This window comes from Sabethes cyaneus, chromosome 2 (assembly GCF_943734655.1).
Source record: "Sabethes cyaneus chromosome 2, idSabCyanKW18_F2, whole genome shotgun sequence".
In the NCBI taxonomy this organism is placed as follows: Eukaryota; Metazoa; Arthropoda; class Insecta; order Diptera; family Culicidae; genus Sabethes; species Sabethes cyaneus.
The window spans coordinates 240,668,323-240,687,571 of record NC_071354.1 but is presented as its reverse complement, the minus strand read 5'-3'; the positions used below and the strand labels follow the sequence as shown (position 1 = coordinate 240,687,571).

The 19,249-nt window shown below is 37.3% G+C and overlaps 1 protein-coding gene across 1 annotated transcript in view; it reads right to left on the bottom strand.

The window, feature by feature from the left end:
• Positions 1-19,249, bottom strand: part of LOC128736825 (ecdysone-induced protein 74EF) — a 423,088-nt gene that overhangs the window by 118,839 nt on the left and 285,000 nt on the right. Inside the window, exon 6 of the mRNA XM_053831318.1 lies at positions 662-754. Coding sequence (XP_053687293.1) covers positions 662-754 — 93 coding nt within the window. The remainder of the gene's footprint in view (positions 1-661; positions 755-19,249) is intronic.

Here is a 19,249-nt window from a genome sequence, read left to right as displayed (position 1 = left end):
GTGCATTTAAACTAGGGCACGCAATCAGCTATGTGTAGCTAGTAGTAGTAGTAGAGCTTTGTCGTCCGGATTGTCGCCACCGACCGACTCTATTGTGGTTCTTGTTGTTGTTGTTGTTGTTCTGTTATGGTAAAGGTTTATTAGTTTGTTTCCGTGTATCGCTCCACAGGATGATGGCAACCTCCAACCGCCAACTAAGAAGCTACGCAAGGATGCAAGGATGAACCAATTATCAGACAGCTACTGTTCATTATTATTAATAGTAAGTTATTATTATTATGTCAATATTACATGATTACTTTCAAGCACTAATAACGGTTGCAGCCACATGATCAACGTTCCGAGCAGTAGTAAATTCGCCACTATATAGATATATGGTGGAGGATGTTTTCATTTAGCTGGCTGGGTGATTGTTTCTCTGAGGTGGTTATTTTGTCGGTAAAAAAAACTAGCAAAATAATTAGTACTTCTAGTTGTTGTAGTTGTTGGGAGCTTCTAGGGAAATATTTTATACAGCTAAACAATATCTAATGTGTATATAGTAAGAAATAGAGGATCAGCAGTTCGAAACTGAAGGATTTTTTTTCATCGTTTTGGGACGGGGGAATCGGGGAAAAGGACGGGTTTTTGGGGGGTAGTAAAAAAATCTGTTCATGCACACCTCAATCTTGCGTCCCTCAACCACAGTGCCGTGAAGACGTTCGCGTGCTCGCTCCGCATCGCTACTATTAGCGAATGTTACAAAACCGAATCCCTACATGCAAAAAGGACAGAACAAGAAACATGCATTAAAAACAGCGGTCCGCTCAAAAACAACGTGCAACAAAAAATATTATTCTCTTTTTTTGTATATATATACTTTTCAGCGAAAAAATCTCGAGTCTTAATTGGTCTTTCTGACAGAGGTTTTGGTTTAGTTGCTCTCTTTTAGCAGGTTTGGATTTTACGCTTCTTGATTGTTTTAATACCATACGAACATAACTTGCACTCTAATTTGATAAATATATATATTTATTTATACGAGTAAAAGTGAAACTCAAAGCTGATTCATTACGATATCAAATGGAAAACAACTGGTCTGGTAATAAATGTATTATAAACCGAAAAAGTGGGGAAGTGTAGTTCAAAACAATTGTTACAAACTGTCTGCACTGGATAGTAGAAATGACAATCATTGCCTTTCGATCAGCAAACACAAACGAAGAACAATAACAGCGCGCAATCAGTAAAGGAAATATGTAGAACGAAAGGGAGGAAATGAAAAATAAAAATTTAAACCATATAAAAGCGCTAAGCCATTATCATCATCATCATCATCATCATCATCATCAAAATCATCATTCGCTTAAAGTTAAGTGATTATAATTGCAATAATAGGCAACGCCGAAATGCATGATCAGTAAGCATAGAAGGTGATAGATTATTAGAAGAGAAAGAATGTGGAACAAAACAAAACAAAAAACCGGAGGCCAAAATTAAAACCAGATAGTGGATCATCGTGTGTGTGTGTGTGGTGTAGAAAGAAGGTGAATGCGAATAAGAGATACAGATACAATCATCCAATTAAAAACTATTTTCTACGAAAGTGAAAAATTGCACTCAATCATTCCGATATTCAACAAACACGGTAATTGGCAGTTCAATTTCAACCGGTGATTAATTATGGTAACCTAATTATGAATATGAACGTGTGCCGAGCGTTCGTGTTGATGTGTTGAGTGTGTCTGGTACGATTCCCGATACTTTCACTATCGGCGATCACAAACACGATGTGATCGATAAGAGAGTATTGTTCTTTGTCAATTCCAGAAAGTTTTATGTAAGTTTTTTAAGGGTTTAACCGTTGGGCTTCTTCGGTTATTTAATAGAGTTGCAGAAGGTTTTGACTTTAATTTGTCGAGAGAAGTGATCAAGCGTAACATTAAGACAATTCTAATTAATTCAAATATCATTAGGGCATAGTGATAGCCTGTTGATGTAATAAATAAATAAATAAATAAATAAATAAATAACCGCTGAACAGTCATTTGCCCCAACTTCACATGATTGTGTTAACGATCAAAGCATTAATAAACTCTTTGGAACTGAAAATAAAAAAATTTGTGGAGCACTGACACCAAATTTTTATTAGTAGAATTTGGGAACTTAAACCCTATGACCTCAGATCTATTCATCTAGTTAATAAAGTGCCCATTGTACTAGTGAAAGTGCATAATCTTTATTTAATTCTGCATTTAAACAATTTATTCTCCATTCTATTATTCATTCACCAAATTTTCAGAGGGGACCTTTTTACAAAACTATCGTATAGTTTAGGTCCGAAGGGTCACAAAATTTTATAAAATGACACAGTTAATGGATTCATAAATGAAATCAATATTTAAAAAATTCGAGTTCTCTCGCATCCACAGAAAATTTCCAAGTAAAATTTCCAATTATCATGCCAAGGTAACAATAACAATTAGGGTTTTGTTGCTGTCCCATGGTGTCTTTTATATTATGAATACCATCCTAAGAGTTTAACAAACTGGTTTTGGTCCAAAAAGGGTTCCAAAAGTTTATGAAACTTTGCATACTTGCATAGTTGATGGATTTATAAACGAATACCATTTTTAAAAATTCGAACACACTCATTTCCCCTGAGAATTTCAAGGTAAATTTTCCAATTTCACTCTCAGGAAATAAGGAAGGTTTTATTACTCTCTTAAGACGGTTTTAATGACCCAAATTTATCATAAATCCCAATACCGGCGTGCTCAGGCTGGAGCACACTAAATTCAGTCCAATTTGAAGTTCAATTTTAAAACCCAATTTACACTCCAATTTTAAGTCAAGTATCAAGTGCAATTTTAAGTAAAATTTCAAGTTTAATCTCGAATGCAATTTATGGCCCTATTAATTGACTATCTGAAATTAGCCAGGTTTGAAGTAAAAATTTCTAGGTCAATTATATGTTCTATCTTATATCCAACTTAAAATCCAATTCCAAGTCTTTTTTCAAGTTTAAGAAATTTCAAATTTTAAGTCAATATTCAAGTACAGTTTTAAGCACAATTTAAAATTAAATTTCAAATCCCTCTTTAATTCTAGTTGCGAATTTAATTTCAAGTCTGATATGAAGTGAAGGTCATGAATTTCAAGGTCATTTTAATTCCGATTTCAACTCAGATTTTCACGCCAATTTTATGTCTGATTTCAAATAAAATTTCATATTCACCATCAAACCAGATATGATGCCCAATTAAGGTTCAATTATAAGTCTGATTTCATGTATATTTTAAACATAATTTCAAGCCCAAATTAGGTTCTATTTCCATCCCTGTTTCAAGTAAAATTCCAGAATTGATTTTCATTCAGTTTACTTCCAATTTCAAGTCTGATTATAATCTCAAGTTCATTATAATTCCAATTTTAAGTAAAATTTTAACTTCGATTCTCAGTCTGTGTTGTCTGTCGCGGTTCAACGTGAACTTTTGCTATTGCTTTTGTAAAGTGAAGGAGTTTCTAGTGCAAAGAATGATAAACTGGATGAAACCGATACATTTCGATATGCAGGCCAAAAATATATTGGGTCATTCAATGGCAAGTGGGACTTCAACCAACGCTCTATCAAAGTTGGTACCCAAATGTTTTTGAAATTAAACTACTGTCGCGCCCTTATATTGAATAGTCTCATATCTAATTTTATCTCTCCAGTTTTAACCATTCTATGCACGCACACATACAGTCTCCCGCCGACGGTAATTGTTTTTGTATGATTGCCCTTTGCTTCTACCACCACTAAGAAGACAGACGGTTGTCAACCGTCGATGCGTCAAGTTCAGTGCATCCCACCACATCGGGTGTGTTTCTTCTGTTTTACTTGCCTCTGTTTTACTTGATTCTGTCGCGGTTCATGGGCTAGGCACTATGGGTCAGAAATTAAAATTTCGGGACAAATATATTTGCGGTTAAACGGCATGTCTCAGCTCAATGTGGTCTTCGGTAACTTTTTGAATGAAAAAATGAAAATGCATCTTTTGAAGGGGTCGTCTAATATTTACGTGTTACTTTAACAACAATTTAAGTAATAACTTTTTGAGTAAACATTTTTTCACCTTTTTGGTTTCAAAATATTAAAGGTAAACCAATTTCAAGTAATTTTTCTGAAGATATGAAACTTCTACCTTTTATTTATTTTTAGCAATAGACCATTGTTTATAAACGACCCCTCAAATCACATTTCTTCTTGTAACATGTTTATTTCAACGACAGCTCAATGTGATGTTCTAGACAACATTTTGCACATAAAAGAGGAATATCTGTGCTGAAGACTGCTTTGCTTTTTCTGCATTAATTAATAAGATATAACTGTTTTTAGGCTAAAAACTGTTTGATGAAAAATGTGTATTTTTTCAAGGATCGGAGAAGTAAAATAATAAAATATAGCGCATCTTCCTGCACTATTAGGGTGACCATGAATTCACCTATTAGGGTGATACAAACTTTTTTTTCTTAAATATTAATTTAAGAAAAAGTATTTTTCTCCAAAAGTTGCAGAAAATACTAAAATAAGCAACATTGCTGAATGAAGTAGCTATCTATCTCTTTCCAGTTACGAAATATAATGATGTGTTTAAAAAGAGCACTTAAAAATCAATTACACTCAATAATTTTGCACACGATTATTTTATTGCTTTCAAATGTTCTACAAAGTTATTTAGTATATTGAAATACATATTTTCTGTGAAGACTGTTTAACGCTAGGACGCATATTTATTAAGTTATAAAATGTATGAAAAAATCCGCACTATTCCCAAGTATTCCCAGCCATGGTATTCCCAGGTATTCTCTGAAATACAGGCAGATAGCTTAAATATTTCCCTACAAATTGGTATGCAAACTAATTGCAGATACTTGTAGATGGCTAAGATATTTGGATTTTTCATCAGACGGTTTTTAACCTAAAATCAGTTATATCTTATTAATTAATGCAGAAAACGCAAAACAGTCCTCAGCAAAAATATTCCTATTTTATGTGCAAAATATTTTCTAGAACATCACATTGAGCTGTCTGTGAAAATAAACATGTTACAAGAAGAAATGTGATTTGAGGGGTCGTTTATAAACAAAAGTCTATTGCTGAAAATGGGTAGAAGGTAGAAGTTTCAAGTATTCAGAAAAATTACTTAAAATTGGTTTATCTTTAATATTTTGAAACCAAAAAGGTGAAAAAAAGTTAACTCAAAAAGTTATTGCTTAAATTGTTGTTTAAGTAACGCTTAAATACTGGACGACTCCTTCAAAATATGCATCAATTTTTTATTCAAAAAGTTGCCGAAGACCACTTTGAGCTGAGACATGCCGTTTAACCGCAAATATTTTTGTCCCGAAATTTTAATTTCTGGCCCATAGTGCTAGGGTGTTCTAGCATGCGGCAGTAGTTGAGTTGCAAAAACATCTGGGTACCAACCAAAAGAGTGTGGGTTGGAGTCCCACCTGCCATTGAACGACTCAATATATTTTTGGCCTGTATTCCAAAATTTCCCAGTTTTATCCAGTTTATCATTCTTCGCACCAGAAACTTTGATCTTTAGGCTTATTTCAAGTCTAATTTAATTCTAATGAGAAGATAAGTTTCAAGTAAAATTACAAATTTAATTTTTAGTAAAATTCAATGTCTGATTTCTAGTAAAATTTCATGTCGAATTTCATATTCAATTTCAAGCTAGATTCGACGGCAATTTGATTTCATTTAATTTTAAATTTAAGTGTAAATTAGGGTTTGATTTGATTCCAAATTGAATTCAAGTTTATTTAATTCCAATTTTAAATCTAGCTTCAACTCCATTTTCAAATGCAATTTCTAGTCCAATTTTAAATTCAAGGTCAATTTTATGTTCTATTTCAGGTCCAAATTCAAATCCAATTGTAGGACAAATTTCCACTCCAATTTCAAGTCTAGCTCCAAGTGCGATTTAAGGTCTAGTTTATTTCCAATTTCAAGCTCAATTTGATTTTAGTTTTATGTTCAATTTCCACTTCAATTTTAAGTCTAATTTCAAGTATGATTTTCTTCAATTTCAAGTCCAGTCAAGTCAATTCCAGTTCCCACTGTAACTTGAAATCGAATACAATTTCTGATTTCAAGAGCAATTTCAAATTCAAGTTCAATTTAATTCAATTTTTTCAACTCCGAAATTCAGGCCAATTTCAAGTCCAATTTCATTCCATTGTCCAGCTTCTAGTGAAATTTCAAATTCAGTTTCATGTCCGATTTCAAGTAAAGTTTTCTGTCCATTTTTAAGCCAGATTCGACGTCCAATTTCAAGTTCAGTTGAATTTCAACTTTAAGTGCAACTTCGTCGCAAATTTTGTGTCCAATTTTAGGTCCAATTTCAAGCAAACTTTTCATAAGCGCCGCTTGGAACGATAAATGATAATTAAACGCAGTGTCAGCGCTGGGAGAACGCGGTGCTTTGGTTTTCGGCTCGGTACCGACGGGCACGGTGCCAACGAACCTTGCATGATTTCATTCTTCGTTATTTTTTCCCTATTTCCTATCTTATGCATTCATATTTTGTATACGTAACTGAGCTGTTGGAAAACTCGGGCTCGGTACAAAGCACAAAGGCTCAGCAGAATGCACCGAAATAAAGCGCGTGTTAATAATAAAAGGGGGCAGAACATTGCAACACGGCTCGTAGTGCGGTGCGTGCTTTCTAAAATCAGATTTTCACCTTCAAGTTCAACTTCAAATCTGGCACGCAAGCGAATATCATTAATAGGGTACAAAAAAAACTGTTACTTGGACGAACATTGGTTGTTTCACAACGAAACACCGTAGAACGTAAAATTCATCGTGAAAATGCGAGAAATTTTCGCAGCAATCTGTGACAAATATTTTCCTTAATCACAAAATTTTTCGAAACGATGAAAACTCCATAAAAAATTGGAAAAACGACATTCTATTTTAGGAAAAATTAAAAAGTTTTTTTTGTCTACTTGAAGACTTTAACTTTCTTATTCTTTTATATTGAATCTAGCAGTCAGACTTTTCTTTCTCGTGGAAGATGTGAAAAGTGAAAAGTTGGATAAATCTAAAGGTTTAAAAATGCTGACTAAGTGAAGGCGGGACACGAACGTACAACTCTCGAAAAATTCTAATTAACTAACGACGAACTAACGATCGATGTGCTGTCATTAATTGTTAGTTTTTCGACCATAAATTTCGACTAATAAAAGACTAAAAATCGATGAGCAATCGATGAGGCATATTTTGAAAATTTTCCGTAAGCTAGAACAGTTTTTTTTTTTCCTATTTTTCTTGGAAGTTTTTCCCCGGCGTGAAAAATTTTTCGCAAAAACATTTTTCAGATATTTTATAAATTTTTGAAATAAATGAATCAAGAAATTTCTTCGGAAAATGGGAGACCTTGAAATTTTTCATAAAATGTTTACGTTCATAAGTCCATTAACTGCTGTATAGAAAATTTCATGAAATTGTTGGACTCTTCGACCCATTTTATACGATAATTTTGATAAAATGCCATATTGTTCATCCTTAATTCCAGTGAGTATTACGCAATCATTTTGTATGATTGTGTAAACGATAGGATAAGGTTAACACCTTTATCAATTAAGGTTGATTTCGAATCGGCGTTAGGAAAACTTGGGACCTTAAACCTAATTACCACAATTTTCTTTCAGTATTTTACTAACTGATGATAATGAAAAACGACCACGTATTTTTACTCAAAGTTAAGGCTGGCTTTGGTTCATGGATTGCTTGCGAAATAATTGTTTTCCGTCTATAGTCGACGTTTCGGAAAGTCCCCCTTTCATCTTCAGGTTCACTCAAACATATACAAATATTTTCCCGAAAATGACAGTTTTCGAAACGACGACTGTACACAGAAAGTGAACATTATTCCCTTCTTTATTATTATTTAACTAAAGGTCTAGTTTTAAAGACGGAAAACAAAATTATGATGTACTGTGGAAACTTTCTGTTCTGCAGAGCGTCTGAATGAAACCATTTTAGAAGAAAGGATACAACTATGAATGGCAAGTTTTTATAGTATTTAATATTAGGAACACATCTGTTTTTCATTTTCAGGTTAAAGTTTGACTCTCTAGAAGGTTGAGAGCACAGAAAAAACTTCAATGTATTTCTTTTTTTTAACACAAGGCTCCCAAGATAGGAAAATACAAAAACGAGGATAGCAACAATCTAAACGAATTTCTAACGGAATTAATCCTGAGATACAAAAAAACAAGAACGTTCGCAACACAGAGAGAAGAACCCCGGCCGAATGACAAAACTTTAAATTGAATAACAATTAGCGCAGAATTTATATCCCAAACCGGGAGGGGTGGACGGATTTTTTCTCTTTCTTTTTTGTTTTCCATTCAAAACAAAAAAAGAAATGCGCTGTGAATTGTACCGTGAAGTTTGTCCGGCGCATTTCGCTGCGATGCCGAACAGAGCCCCGAACAACGGAATCAACAATGGATTGATGAAGGAAAAAGCTGCTAATTAGTCGGAAACTGTTGTTCCTTTTTTGTATTGTGTGTGTTTGAATTGGAGGTGGAGAATTTTTCTACGGGTTGGAAAAAGAAACTCCTAAATTAAGTGCAAAAAGGATGCTTCGGCTATCGAATTTACAGTATTACGTGCACGCACAAAACAATGCAAAAAAGAAATCAAAATCTGGTTGAACAATAAACGTCTGGAAAAATATTTTGGCTGATTATCAAATTTCTAGAGTGAACCGTGTTATGGCTTAGCGCCAATTAGTCACAACCAATTTAGAGTTCGGAAGCGGGTCACAAATAAATGAAAAAACATAATTGCATTGTCGCTATAATTCGCCAAAACGTTTCTTCATTTCTTAATGTCATGTCATGATTAAAATATTTTTCTACCAAACCAGACGGATTGAAACATAAGCTCTCCTCCTTTGGACCAAATTGAGCGAACGTGAACGTGACTGGTGCTGGTGATTGGTTTTATGACATTGCCGAAAATCTAATTTTCACGGAGTTTTCCACCGGGCCAAAGTGCTCTGATGATGTCAGGTGAAATCGTTCTGGGCGATCTTGATCCGAACACGACGGGTAGGCCAGCAGCAGAATAATCAGTTGAGCTTACCCGCCGCGCCCGAGGAGGAAAGTTCCAAAAAGCCCATAAAAACGCGACGAAGCCATTAGGTTAATTAGTAGGTAATTGACGCAAGATTCCTAGGGTCTCTCGCCCCCCTTGGGGGGAGATAATTTAATTGTTTCCGGTTGGCGCCGGTATCGCGGAATGTCTCTGAATTGTTTTAGAATCGAGTTTTCCCCATTATTTTTTCTATCTTCGTGTGAATTATCTCAATTCTAGGTAGACAAACGAAAATTTGTCGCCCACTTTTAACGAAGACAAACTTGGCATGGGAAGCAAACTGCTGCTGATTACACTACCGACCGGCCCGGCCGGTCGGGCACACTAAGCCCAGCGTAAAGCCGTTTGCCAAAAGATGATTAAAACTTTTCAAATTTGAACAAATCCACCCCGGCGTCGTCGTACGACCTTTCGTTGATTCGTTCGTCATTTAACTGATGATGGGGATATATTGCGCATTACTCTCCAGTACGGGTTTACATGCACTTAGCGCCGCAGGCGCCCGTTTTCTAACGAATCGAAAAATTTCCAGTGAAAATGGTGGAGAATTAAGCATTTCGCTTGATGAAATTTTTTCGATCACATTCAGCGCTTCTCCGCTTTGCGGTCGTATTTACTGTTTAATTCGCTAGGGAAAACTTTTGCTCCTCTGTGACCTGGAAAACTTCCCGAAAAGCAAGCTTCCGGCTTGGGCAAATATCGACAAGTTGAAGCAAAAGTATACCGAAATTCCGAACTAACTCCGGCAGGGCTGAGTTTTTCCTCCTAATTCCACTCGTTCGTCGGTTCTGTTCTGTTGGACTTTTGATTTGTTTCTATGTCGCTGGGTTTTCGTAGCCGGAACCGGATTGTTTCCGAGGCAAAACAAGGCAAGCGGAAATGAAAATAGGCAAAAGTTTGCTGTTCTATTTCGGTAGACCTAGCTGGCTGGCTGGCTGGCTGCTGTTAACCGAAAAAGTAGGAAACCGTATTGTCAGCAGTCAGTTGCACAGCCCCAGTCGGTGCTGAATTTTGGTGTTCAACTGCAGCATCAAGTGAAGTGAGAATGAAATGTTTGTTCGGAAAATGATGGATCTCTACACGACGAACGGTACGTTGTAGAGCAATTGAACCGAAAAAAATCTTTCCTGAATGAGTTTTTCAGGTTTCGATCCAATCAAACACTATTTTCAAACTATCCAAGCGCAACTGAAAGCTTTAACAGCGTTATTTGTGCACACTTCTTCGATACTAGAAATATTTTACTGCCAAAACGTAAGAGGTCTTCATACGAAAATTGTCGAATTTAGCTAGACGAAACTTGGTTGAACGATTAGACTTCATTTATGGTAACTTCAATTAACATTCAAACTCGAGAATTTTTTTTGTTGGACTCTATGAGTTTTTGAATTAAGCAAGCTCACAAAATCGGAAAATTTTTATTGGATTTTGTACAAAAAAGAGAAAACAGCAAATTTTCTAAATATCATAGTTCATGTCTTTATACGACTCAATGTCAATGTACAAAATTTTATAAAATTCTTGAGCACTTCCACCGAAACTTTGTACGATAATTTTGAAAGATATTGAACATCCGATAAAAAATTTGATAATTTATTCACGAAAACTGAAGTGAGAGTGGCCTTCTAGACTCGATATTTTTCGGAGAACCATCGTACCTATTTGAGGTTCCCAATAACAGAGAAAGGGAATGTTTTGAAGTTCTAGGACTTTCTGAAAAAGGTATGAGTACCGCAAGGTAGTAACATAGGATCAGTGTGTTTTGTCATTTTGTTTATCAATAACGTTTGCTCATATCATATTTTCATACATGCTGCAACGACATTATGAGCTTTTAACATTTTCTTGACTTCTTTGCGTGTTGTTTGTATTGCATTTGTTGTTAAAATTTGTTAAAATTATCGTACAGGTTAAGGTCGAATGACTTCAGAATTTCATAAAATTTAGCATTTATGGACTTATTAATGAATACAATACTTAAGAAATTCGGTGTCTCTAATTTTGCCAGAAAACTTCACGGAAAATTTTCCGGTTTTCTGAGTCAGCGCTTTTCCGAAAGTTCATAACTCTTGAAACAAGCGTCGTAGAGCATATTATTTTTAGGAAAAACACCAGTTGGACAAAGTTTTGTAGTACTTGACCTAAACTTCAAGGTGAAACACTGATTTCATGCCTCCACTTGCCCCATTTTACCCTGTACTATAGGTTCGAGAAGTTAAGGAAAAATATTGCTTAAATATGCGTTAACTTTGCAAGGAAAAGTCCTGGAGATTTGCGGCCTTCTGCAAAACCGTGCATTTTGAGTATTTTGATAATTGCCTGATGTATTCTTCTAAAATGCAGCTAACAAAAATTAAGTACGAAAAACTAATTTTTAGGAGTTTCTATAATTCTCTACGCTCCTACGCTCTATAATTCTACACCCGATAGGGATAGAAACTTTTTTTCTTAAGCAAAGTTGCTTGCTGTTACATTTTCTACAGTTCTGCTAAATAAACCATACCCACGTTATTTAACATAAAAAAGTTATTTTTTATAACGGTAGTTTCTCCACAAGATGAAGGGGAACAGTAGAAAAAAGTAATGAAACAAAGGTATTGATAGTATCTCCTGGGCGAGACAAAACGCGAAGAGGAAAGAGCGCAAAATTAGGGAAAGGAGGATCACTGAAGCAACGCTTATTAAGTTTGTATAACTTTTTTTACCCAAGCGGGGGAATCCACTTTTTTCTGCCAGGCCCAGTGGATCGCAGATATTGCTGAACCTTCAAACCAGAGCGAACTGGATAAAAAGGAAAATCAACCAAAGCTAGGCAATGAGAGTCTTTGAAGTCCTCGATTATTTTCGTGGTTTTACTAAGTTTCTAAGCCGGTGTTCCTGTGTTGACTAGAATCTTGGCTAAGCGGTACACCTTAAGCTCAGTAGGAACGCTGCACTAGCCCCTGTACTCTAAGCGCCGATTGCGAAGTATGTTGAGAGACAAAGATGACGTCTTAAATATGTTCAAGTCCAAGACTTTACTTTTCTTTGGTGTTGAATGCAAATCGACAATGAGTGAGGGTGTGAAATGGGGAAGGCAACTAGGAAGAAGCGACCAACATATCTCTAGCCATCCCAAGCCCCTACCTAGCGCCTCCACGTGGCCATACCTGGAACTACTTCAATTTGTATAATTGAGTAGCCAAGCTAGGAGGTGCGGAGTCGTGCGGTTTTCAGGTCCTAACATTCCAAATGAGGTTTTAGCCAACCATTAAATCATCCGACTTTATTTTCAATTATTATATGATTTAAACCAATATTTTTGTCAAACTAATCTATTTTTAGAGATCGAAGTAAGCCGCTATATCCTTGGCCAATTGCAGTCTGGCTTCTGGTCTAAAGGCCATTAGTTCATCCCAGAGGGTCCGGAGTATCACTTAACCTTTATTAGCAAAGATACTCCCAACGACTGAAAAATAAATCATTATCTATCTATATGGGAAGTGTTTGGCACGGGAGGTCCACGCTTTCTTCCTTCCCGTTGATTTCAAGGAGTTTAATGGAACTAGGTATTTTTTCTGGTTCCACTTGAATCTCTGGGAATTCTCTCTGCGGTACATGCTGCGCAGTTGGCCTGGTCGTTGACAAGAAAAATGATTGATTCAAGTAATCGTCATTTTCCAGCATGCCTTCAAAAATTGGCTGCGTTGGTGTGAGATTAGATTAGATTAGAGATTGCCATTGAACAGGATAACTAAATTACTCATTCGCATATCTCTATTAGCACGACTTTCTTACTGGAACAGTTAAAAAGAAAAGCGTGCAAGACACAGCAATGCGCCATGAAATGCTGCTAAATCATCGTCAAAACTTGACTTAAAAGCATCTAGCAACAGTTGCGAACGATGGCAGTGTCCGAAAAACCTTATCACGATGCCTAGATTCAGGTCAATCAATGAAAAAGCACGGAACTCAACTTGCTTCCCTGGGGTACATTAGTGCAGAGTACTGCAAAGTGCATAAGACGAATCGTTTTGCACTTGCGCTCTCGGAGGTTATCTTCTCCGGTAAGTGAAGAGCATTTGTTCTTTCGCACTGCTTTGCTCTCTCTACAATGAAGGGTAACTTCATTCATCGCTCTATTTCATGCACGCTTATATATGGAGTTTATCACTGGGATCAGTACTTTGACCTATTGTAACATCCTTCAGGTGCGTGAGTGTTGGGGTTTTCACCCTTTTTTCTCCGTGTTTTTTACTACTGTCCATCCGATCTCGCACTCTAGAGCCCGGACGTGCGAAGACCAATTATAATTTCCTCATGAAACAAAAGGCTTCATTACGCACCTCGAGCCAGTACCACTCTTACAAACTTGCTTTAGCAAGAGACGTCCTTGTTGGAAACGGCAGAATTCAGGATTTTTGTGTTGTCGGCATTAGACCGCCAGTGAGCTGGCGCATTCGGCTTTACTTTCTCGTACACATCTCCCTCTATCACGGACTGGGAATGAATCCAGCAGACCAGGTGAAAAGCATTCACGTTCACCTCACACAAAATAACTGAATAATTTGAACCATTCGCAGCTTAAAAAACAGCGAGAAAGAACAGAAAGACAGTATAAAGTTATAATGCTTCATGACCAAGCTCCACTACAAGTCACATAATTAGTGAAAGACGTGGTAACGGGGTGCTTAGTTACAAAACTCTTCACCACCCGTCGTACTCACCAGACGAAAGCCCTTCAGAAACCCTACAAGAGTGTGAAACAATGGCTTATTTGTAAGAGGATAAGAATTTTAAAAATTGCTAATCCAGGGGCTAGAAGTTTTCCATTAAACCCTAATCACTTCTCGCCAATATAGCGTTATCCATCAACATAGTCCACAGTTTCACTCTGTTATCAAGCATGGCATGCAGTAGTCGGCTAACTTTACAGCAAAACAATGGGTTCCAGCACAAAGAGCCACTGCCGATAAAGTTTAAAAGCTCAGCGTAGCGAGGGAATCCTTTACGACTGATACGTCGTACTTATATAAACACTCACTCTCCACTCTGGCGCGGGCATCGGAATCCGGAAGCGTCCACAAGTGCACCCCCGGAATTCAGTTCGAAACCCCACTAGTCAGGGTTATGTAAATATCATGCCCACAGTAGCAGCAGTGGTAGCGATAGAAGGGAAAGTGTCATAAAGAGGTAAACTTTGCTGCTATCGTTCGGTTTTACAGCTCAATCAGTAGCGATGCGCGACCCTGAACGAAAAGTTCCCGGACGCCGACGGGGACGAAAGTGCATCGGGCAACTTTTCCGGCTGAGTGTTTGTCATCAATCATTGAATAGATGGGTTACAACAAAGTTGTTCGTTCGTCTGTTTTCTGCCGAATCGAATGCAATTTGTTTCGTCGCTCTTCGGTCGCATAGTGCAGTGCAGTTCAACACCGTAGAATTGTTCCGCCGGGAAAAACACGCCGACAGCGGAAAATTGCAATCGTAGGACTAACTAACTAACTACGGGTTGGAGCGCAACACAATTTCTGATTATTTATTAAGTCGTCAACTCGAGCGAGAGAGGGGCATTCATCAACATTGTGTACATTGCAAGACTCGGATGGTCGGACGATGATGACGATGACGACGACGACAGTAATTGTAAGTTTCAGAAGCACTTTCATGCCAGGATCCAGGAAGAAAACTGATATCCTACGATGTATAGATGTAGGTACTAACCTTCTTAGGATGAAGTTTGTCCTATCGTCAAATGCGGAAGGAAGATGTTTTGTTGTAAAATACCACCACTTTGAGTTGTTTTGGTTCAACATAACCCACAGCTACGGTGTGAAAGATAGAAACAAAAGTTCTGTTATTTCACACCAACCCGACCGGCTTCCGGGGACCAGCAATGGGTTGTGAGGTGAGTTCGAGGAAAGTATTGCTAAGATATTACGATCACATCAAGCGTTCAATTAATCTTGTCTATCTTGTCGCAACCGACGGAACAGTGTGTCGGTACGGTTTTCTCAGCCCTCTATAATAGAAGAGATAAATGACTCATTGCCGGGGGAGGGAGCTAAGACAACATCAATAGAAGTAGAAGCTGCTCATTTCCCACTCCCACTTTATAAATTTCTCCCCCCAGGGATGAAGGTCGGACTCGTTTGATCGTAAGTTTAAATATAGTGTTATGTTTTAAATTCTCTGCCCGGTGGGTGGCGCCCAGGGGGCGTTCATCGTAACATAATCTCCCGAAACCCGAAATCTTATTAAGCTTAGTATTCATTCAATTATGCTTTAACTCATTAAAATCTAATTCGTCGAATGAATCCCCAACGTGTGTCACACAGACACCGGTCATGTCAGCCACGGATTTAGTTTTCCGGACTTCTTTTCCGGTTTCGGCAGCACCTTTCCTGGGGGAAATATTTTCCCGTGCTTGTTGTGTGTTAGTAAGCCCTCACAAGCCGATTGTGAGACTTTCTTTGAAGTTGTAAATTTTTGCTTCCATTACGCGGAATTCGTTATCTTTTTACTTCTTCCGAGGAAAGGTTGATCCATGTTTGAAACAGATCTTGTGGGTGAGAAAAATGATAGAGGAGGGGGCCCCGGACAGTGTAAATTAGTGCTAACTAATTTAAACATAAGTTCCTAACGTTTTCCTTAGACATGACGCCTAATGTTGGAATTATTTTTTTTGAAGTATGAATACGAAAGCTTTGGAAAAATTTTCAAGGACACCCTCTCTTCGGCAAGAAACAAAAACGAAACACTGCCTAACATAAATTTATCTGACTTACAATCTCGGTTTCTGTGCCACAGCACAGCGGCACAGGGGTTCGAGCGGCAGCGCCAACCTTAAAAGAATGGTGGTGGACAGGAAATAAAACATCCATAAACAAACGAAATTTTATTTACTGAATTTTTTTTTTGGTTCACCGGTGAGGCGTCTAAATATCGAACTTTATTACACCCCCCCCCCCCCCCCCCACTCAGTGCTACGCAAAGCAGCGGATGGAAACGGAAAGTCGCTAATTTATTTTTTCGCCCTCTCTAATGGCGGTCGCTAAGCTTACGTTCAATTACCGTTGGCCTTCCTTCCTTCCCTCCCCAATGGCTTCGTAGATTTCCTGGTCCTGGGTTCTGGGTATCTTCTCTGGACGCAACTGAATTGTAGACTTTTGTCTTATTAATTGTTATTACCTACTTACAACGGACGGGGGACGATAGTAATCAAAATTTCTTTCAAATTGTGCCATTTTGTTTCGCTCATTCATCCTCATTTATTTCGGGTAATCTTTTGATGTACAAAAGGCCGTACCGGAAATCAAAAAAAAAATCTGGTTATTTAAAGGAACCACAGTGTGGCAGACTAAGGCCAATTTCAATTTGGATCAATGGATTTATGAACGGAAGCAATATCAGTGGTAATATTTAAAAAAACACACAAAAGGAAATAAAGTAGACGTTCTTTTACGCTAACGTTTCGAACCGGTTTTTGGGCTTCCTCAGGGATTAAAGTCGAAAGACAAAGACGATTAAAACCTTAAGCTGTGTATTAGATCAAGGCGACGAAGAGCTTCAACCTCCAAATTCAAGTTGAAAAATCTTGTTCTGCCTCATGGAAAATTTTCATATTTCTTTGTTTTTCCACTCACATTGATGAAATTTTTACAATAGCTTATATGTTTCTTCTGAGTTACGATCGATTTTCCTCTTCAAAAAATCATGTCTCAGCAACCAAATACCGCAAAGTAAATCTTCTATACCTATAAAAATGGGTTTCTGTCTGCCTGCCCGAATGTTCCTTATAGAATCGAAAACTACTGAACCGATCGGCGTAAAAATTTGCATATAGGGGTTTTTGAGGCCAGGGAAGGTTCTTATGATGGTTAGAGACCCCGCCCCCTACTAAGAGGGGGGGCTCCCATACAAATCTATACCTATAAAAATGGATTTCTGTCTGCCTGCCCGAATGTTCCTTATAGAATCGAAAACTACTGAACCGATTGGCGTGAAAATTTGCATATAGGTGTTTTTGGGGCCAGGGAAGATTCTTATGATGGTTAGAGACCCTCTCCCCACTAAGAGGGGAGGCTCCCATACAAATGAAATACAAATTTCCTCATAACTAGAGAAATAATCAAGCAAATGGAACCAAATTTGGCATGTGGGGGGTTTTGGAGGCAGGATTTTTCTTAATGATGGTTTGAGACCCCTCACCCCTGTGGTAGGGGGATAAGGACTCTCATACAAATAAAACAGAAATTTTAGCGTAACTCAAAAACTAATCGAACTCGAGAAATTTTAGACTCTTTCATGAAACATTAATCAATAACAAGACCACCAAAAACTATCAATAGTAACAGATAATTCAGCGCGAAACGGCCACAGGCCGTCGGAAGCGCCGGCCACTGCAGGGATGCAGCTCCCCGTAGAGATCACCTCTATCTAGGTTTATTTATTTTCCTAGATCTACTGACCTCTATTACTTTCCTTCAGTTGGGTCACCCCTGCGAAATGGTACTTTCTACGAAAGGATTTTCCGTAAAATGGTACATCCCGCGTAAGGTTTTTCGCGAAATGGTATTCTGCGAAACTCTATATTCCGCGTTATGGTCAACCGAGAATTGGTGTTCCGCAAAATGGTTTTCGGCGAAATGGTTTGTAATGCTGGCGAATATTTAAATGCTATTCGCTTTATTTTATCAGGCTAAGCAATGGGGGGAGTTGTTTTCTACTTTACTGTGAGGAAAATTTGTATATTAAAACACCCATGAACTCCCCAGAGACTTGCAAAACTCAAGATTGTGACAAAGGTCATCCGAGATTCACGATTTATGTACAACACAGTTAAATTTGTGGCAATACGAAGTTTGTCGGGTCAGCTAGTATTTTATAATAATAGGAATTTTTCAGTAAAATAAAAAAAAATATTTGTGAAATTTTTTTTCTGTTTTCCTGCATTGGTGAACAATTGATGTGCAATTTTATAAGAAAATATTTGCGCTGCGAACAATATTACGAAAAACTTTCATGTTATGTCTTCCCTTGGTTGCGGAGAAAAGTTGCTTGCATTTTCGATTAATGATATTTGCCCTACGATGATCGGTTCCTGAGATATGAGTTTTTAAAGGTCAGGCAAATCGAATTTTCATTACCGTGCTTAGTAAATTAAGAAATGGATGAATAAAACAGAAGCAAATTCTAATATATTTCCCATCCCCAGCCTTTGTGTCGCGCAGAAAAGTCAGCCCGCCATTATTTTATTCGATGAAACTACTCCTCACTACTCGAATTCGAATATTCTACTTTTCCTCGCAAATGCATTGTAAAATTAACGAAACCCATCACCCGCAAATACCCAAGTGTAGCACCGACTTTGTGTAAAATTTCATGCTTGGGTATTTCTACTGCTTTTTATTTAGATTCATTTGCATGAATATTGCAACGAGTAGAAAACGACAAATCTAGGAAATTCTATTTCTTTACGTCATTTACCCAAAAGGGGGAGGGTGTAGCTTTTAAACTCAACAATCCATTCCAGGCGCCAGAATAACGGTAAACAATCCTGATAGCTGATGGAAGTAAATTTATTTTTTTACAAAAATAATTGCTTGCTGATGCTTCGTTCCTGAGATATGAATTTTCGAAGTAAGTAAATGTTTAGCAAAATCGAATTTCCACCGCCAAGGGAAATTTTATGAAGAACTTTTTTCAAACGACATTGTTTCTGGATTGCTGAGAAACTTTACTTTAATTTTCAGACCAAAATACTCGCTCTACGATGTTTCATTCCCAAGGTGTGAATGTTTGAAGTAAGTATATGTTCAGGAAATTCGAGTTCCCATCGTCGTGGAAAATTCTCTGAAATTTTTTTGCAGATATGTTTCCTGGATTGCACAGTGTTCCAATCAGCGAAATACGTGATCGTGTGATATTGCGCCAAAACGTCAAGTTTTTCGCATATAGTGTCTTTAGGAACATTTCTTGGTATAACAAGCCCCTTCTTGTGAGAGAAATCTTTGGTTGATTAATTCCCTTAAAAGTGAGATAAGAAATTTATTTTCTCGTACATTCGAGATACAGGTTTGGTACTTTCGGCAAAGTTGTAGTAAATATCAATGCAAACAACTT